The sequence below is a fragment of the Meleagris gallopavo genome, chromosome 19, assembly GCF_000146605.3.
Source record: "Meleagris gallopavo isolate NT-WF06-2002-E0010 breed Aviagen turkey brand Nicholas breeding stock chromosome 19, Turkey_5.1, whole genome shotgun sequence".
In the NCBI taxonomy this organism is placed as follows: domain Eukaryota; kingdom Metazoa; phylum Chordata; class Aves; order Galliformes; family Phasianidae; genus Meleagris; species Meleagris gallopavo.
Window position 1 is genome coordinate 296,541 of NC_015029.2, and position 3,870 is coordinate 300,410.

Genomic DNA, 3,870 nt, shown 5'->3' on the forward strand with positions numbered 1-3,870 from the left:
TGCCGAGGCGCGGCCGCAGCTCCAAGCGCTGCTGTTCGCCATGGCCGCTCGCGTCCGGGACCTGGAGGAGCGCTTGGAAGGTGCGGCCGCTGGACGGGGCGGGGGAGAGAGGCGGGCGGCTCGCAGCCGTCGGAGGGGCACCGCGGGAGGGGGGGATCTTTACAGCATCCACCTCTCCTGCTGCGGCTGCCGTGTGCCCACGGGCGGGGCCATCCGGAGCACCTCGGGCAGGAGATCCCCCGCGTGAAGCCGCGCTCCACGTGCAGTAGCACAGCCGTGTTCTCAGGGCACCTCCGTGCGCAGAAGTGCCCTTCCTGGTGGGGAGGTCCCTGCGTGGAGGTGGACGGGAGGAGGGAGCCGTATGGACGTGCAGGGCAGGGAATTGCCGGGCAGGGAAGTGCTGGGCAGGCGCTGGCGTGAGCTGTGACCACTGCTCCTGTCACACAGTGCTGGGCACGCTGAGCTACAGCCCCGAGAAGAACACCCTCCAGAGCCAGCAGCCCATCCTGCCAGGTGAGCGATTCTGGGGGCTGTGCTGCACATTCATTTGCTTTCTCATCCCCCAGGAGGCTGCGGGGGCTGGGAGCCCCCCAGAGTCCTGAGCCTCCTCTGCCGTGGCTGCTGCCCGCACTGCTGTCGGTGCCCTCCCTGGCACGGGAGGAGCGGGCAGGCAGTGTGCCCAGCTGCAGGGGAGGGCCGGCACTGATGCTCTCCCAGACTGAAGGCCCTGGCAGCTCCCTCAGGCCTTCCTCACCCACTGTGGCTGCCATAGGTGCTCTCAGGGCTCAGAAGGGCCTGCAGAGCTGCCAGAGCCCCCCACTGACCTCTTGCTTTCCCTGTCCCTCCTTCCCCCCCCCCGTCTGAGGCAGACCCCAGCCCCAGAAAGAACAGGGCTGCTGGCTCCGCTTTGCCGGCAAAGAGAAAGATCCCGGGAGAGTCCCTCATTAACCCTGGCTTCAAAAGGTACGTGCTGCTCCACAGCCCGGTGCTGGACCTGGGATCTGCTGGGCCGTGCTCTGCGGGGTGCACAGCTCGGTGTGACTCCCTGTATCCTTTTCTAGCAAGTCTGTTCCATCTGGAGTGGACTTTGAAGACTCATGACCTGCGCTGTTCCATCCTCCCAACAGCAGCCTTGTCATCCACGTGTGGCCACTGAGGTCTGCCTGCACCATGCTGCTCTGCAGGTGCAATGTGTGCAGGGCTGGGTTGCGTGGGGCAGGCAGCACCAGGTAGACCCAGTGGGCAGTGGCTCCTTGGCTGTGCTGGGGCACAGCTCTGGGGACAGGCGAGGCAGCGGTGACAAAGTGGTAGCTTTTTGCCATGCAGCTTTTCCCTGCTGACAGGTGCCACCCCTCTGCCCCACTTGCTATGAGTTGCTGGGGTTTTTAAAAGAGCATCAAAAGATATTTTTTAAAGGTTGTTTGTGCTTAACTTATTGCCAGTAAAGCTGGTTTCTGGTTTTGGCCAGCAGGTCTGGGTACCCAGCCAGCATGACGGTGTGTGTGTGTCATTTCATTCTACACTTCTATTGCTCAGCAGCCAATTTCAGCTCAATCTGGAAGCTCAAAGGCTCCAAGGAGTGCACTTTCTCACCAGTTTTGTGCCAATGGACGGGTGGGTGACTGGTGAGAGCCTCTCCACCCTCCCAAAGAGCAAAGCCATGCGCAGGGGGCAGCTACAGCGGCAGATCACTCCAGACACACTCCTGTCTCACTTGCAAAGCCTTTATTGATTTCCAAGTGCTCTGATACATGGCTTGGACTTTCCCCATTTCATCCCCATCCCTGTCCCAAATCTGCTCCAGAGCTTCCTAGCAGCAAGTTCTGGTGGGACGTTGCCCTCTGCTCCCCTTGCCAGGGCTGTGGTGACAGGGCAGGGTGCTGCAGTGTCCCCCCCCAGCTCCATTCCCAGGGCTTTGCCACAGCTGTGCCTGTTCCCCTCACCCTCTGCTGCTGCTCAGACACCCTGCAATGCCTGCTGTCCTGGCCACAGCCCTGCTTAGGGCAGCTCGCGTGGTGGGAGGCTGCAGGGATTCCCACTGCAGTGCACTGCCCTCCAGGCAGCTTTTCTTCCCCAGCCCCCACTCTTTCCTCAGCATTGCCCAGTTCTGTTACAAGCAGTGCCCATGGCTGTACCCATCCTTAATGCTTGAGGGACCGCAGGGTGGGTCAAGGGTGTCCCGGCCAGGCAGGGAGGGTGACACGAGAAGCAAGAAAGCGTTGGCAGGCTCAGTGTGAGGCACCTCGGGTGCCAGCTGGGGAAATTTGGGTGCTGATGCTCTGCCCTCCCAAGCGCATACAGGCAGGATGGCGGTGGGAGCAGCAGGACCAGGCAGGTGCTGAGCTGGTGCCCGGCCCTGTGCCCGCCTGGGCGTCTGCCCGGCTCACTGCGGGGACCGGACGACGGAGCGGTAGGCCTGCACGATCTCCTCACTGCTGGGACAGGTGTATTTGAACTCCTTGGTTTCAGCAGCGTTGTTAAGGTAGCGCCACACCGCCTGCAGGTCCTTGGGGATGCCGAAGTGGCGGTAATGCTGGCAGACAATCTGCGAGCAGAAACAGCCCATTGCTGTGTGCTGCTGTGAGCCGGGGGGGCTGCAGCTGGGAGCTGGTGATGCTCACTGGTGGGAGCCAGGGAAGGTGGCAAGGGGCCAGAGGACATTGCTGGCATAGCACAGAACGGAGGAGGGGCATTCGGTGCAGGATGCAGAGGGAGTGGGGTCTGGGAAAGTGCTTGTGCTGGGCCGGAGCTGTGGGGTGCCAGGCATTTGGGGGGCACAGTGAGCCAGGGGATGGCACATGGGAAAGGAAAGTTGCTGCAGGCAGGTGGCAGGTGAGTACTCAGGAGAAGGTGAGAGCATGGGGCAGGCGGCACCAAGGAGGCAAGGCAAGGAAAGGAAAGAAGGTGTATAGCAGGGACAGCCACGCACCTGCACGATGTTGAGCTTGGGCAGCAGGTTGCAGTCAGCCAACGTGAGCTGGTCGCCGTCGAGGAAGCGACGCAGGGAGGTGCGGAGGTGGGGCTCTCGGGCCAGCTCATGCTCCAGGGGTGTGCTCAGGTACTCATCCAGCTTCAGCAGAGCCTTCAGCAGGTTCCGCTGCAGCGCTGTGGGGTGGCAGCAGTGTGCAGTCAAGGCAGCAGGGAGCCTCCAGCCCCTGCTCTGCCGGCACTGCGCCTGCACCGTTCTAGCCTGGCCCAGGCTGGCGTTGCCGCTGTCCCTGCACGGCACGGCACGGCCTGCCCCCCAGCTCCTCACCCTCATCCTGAGCAGGCACTGGGTTCTTGATGAAGGTGGAGAACTTGTGGAAGATGTCGTTTCCAGCCAGCCTTGACTCCTTGTACCGCGGGACCAGGCTGGGGAACCTGCGGGGACACGGGCACAGCTGGGGAAAGAGGCAGAAGGACTGGAAGCTGCCACCCCCGCCCCTTCCTCAGCTTCTCCACCCCTCCTTAGCCCTTCTTTGGGCAGTGCCAGCCACTGACGCGGGGGGGCCAGCCTGGCCTCCAGGAAGTCCTCGATGGTGACCGTATCGGTCTTGGAGTCTCCGTTGTAGAGCAGAACGGGCAGCTGAGCGCCGGGCGCAAAGTCCTTCAGCACATCGAGTGCCCTGCAGGAGAGAGGAAGCTGCTGACGCCCGCTGCAGCGCATCGGGACCTGTCCCGGGCAAAAGGATGAGGCGTTCCCCGGGGGCTGCTCCTGCCCCGGGTGTGCCCGTGGCAGATCCCCCCAAGAAGCGTCCGCCGCCCTCCCTTAGGGCAACGGTGGGCAGCCAGGGGGTACAACAGGTGTCCTCAGCCCCTTCCCCACGTGGTGAGACCTCCCTGCACCCCCCGGGCCGGTGCGCGGAGCAGGGCTGTCCCACCCCACGC

General features: G+C 63.2%; 2 protein-coding genes across 2 annotated transcripts; one reads left to right on the forward strand and one right to left on the reverse strand.

Moving 5' to 3' along the window:
• Position 1: 1 nt before the first annotated feature.
• On the forward strand, positions 2-1,494 carry PAXX (PAXX non-homologous end joining factor; the record flags this gene model as incomplete). Its single annotated transcript, XM_010720673.2, has 4 exons — positions 2-80; positions 448-513; positions 870-963; positions 1,062-1,494. Coding segments are annotated over 4 exons (279 nt in total), but the record flags the coding sequence as incomplete, so codon positions are not given.
• Positions 1,495-1,728: 234 nt separating this feature from the next.
• CLIC3 (chloride intracellular channel 3) lies at positions 1,729-3,649 on the reverse strand. The gene is made up of 4 exons (XM_010721107.3): positions 3,480-3,649; positions 3,257-3,363; positions 2,930-3,105; positions 1,729-2,545 (listed from the first exon to the last, which is right to left on the reverse strand). Exons 1-4 carry the CDS (start codon positions 3,647-3,649, stop codon positions 2,384-2,386), a joined length of 615 nt encoding a protein of 204 aa, XP_010719409.1. The 3' UTR covers positions 1,729-2,383.
• Between the last annotated feature and the right edge of the window lie 221 nt (positions 3,650-3,870).

What these genes read in the sequence shown, in the direction of transcription:
- CLIC3 (XM_010721107.3), bottom strand. Translation starts at nt 3,649, where the DNA reads ATGCGCTGCAGCGGGCGTCAGCAGCTTCCTCTCTCCTGCAGGGCACTC. An exon ending in AGGCTGGCCCCCCCGCGTCA is followed by an intron (nt 3,364 to 3,479) that starts GTGGCTGGCACT and finishes GTGTCCCCGCAG; the next exon opens with GTTCCCCAGCCTGGTCCCGC. An exon ending in AGTGCCTGCTCAGGATGAGG is followed by an intron (nt 3,106 to 3,256) that starts GTGAGGAGCTGG and finishes GCCACCCCACAG; the next exon opens with CGCTGCAGCGGAACCTGCTG.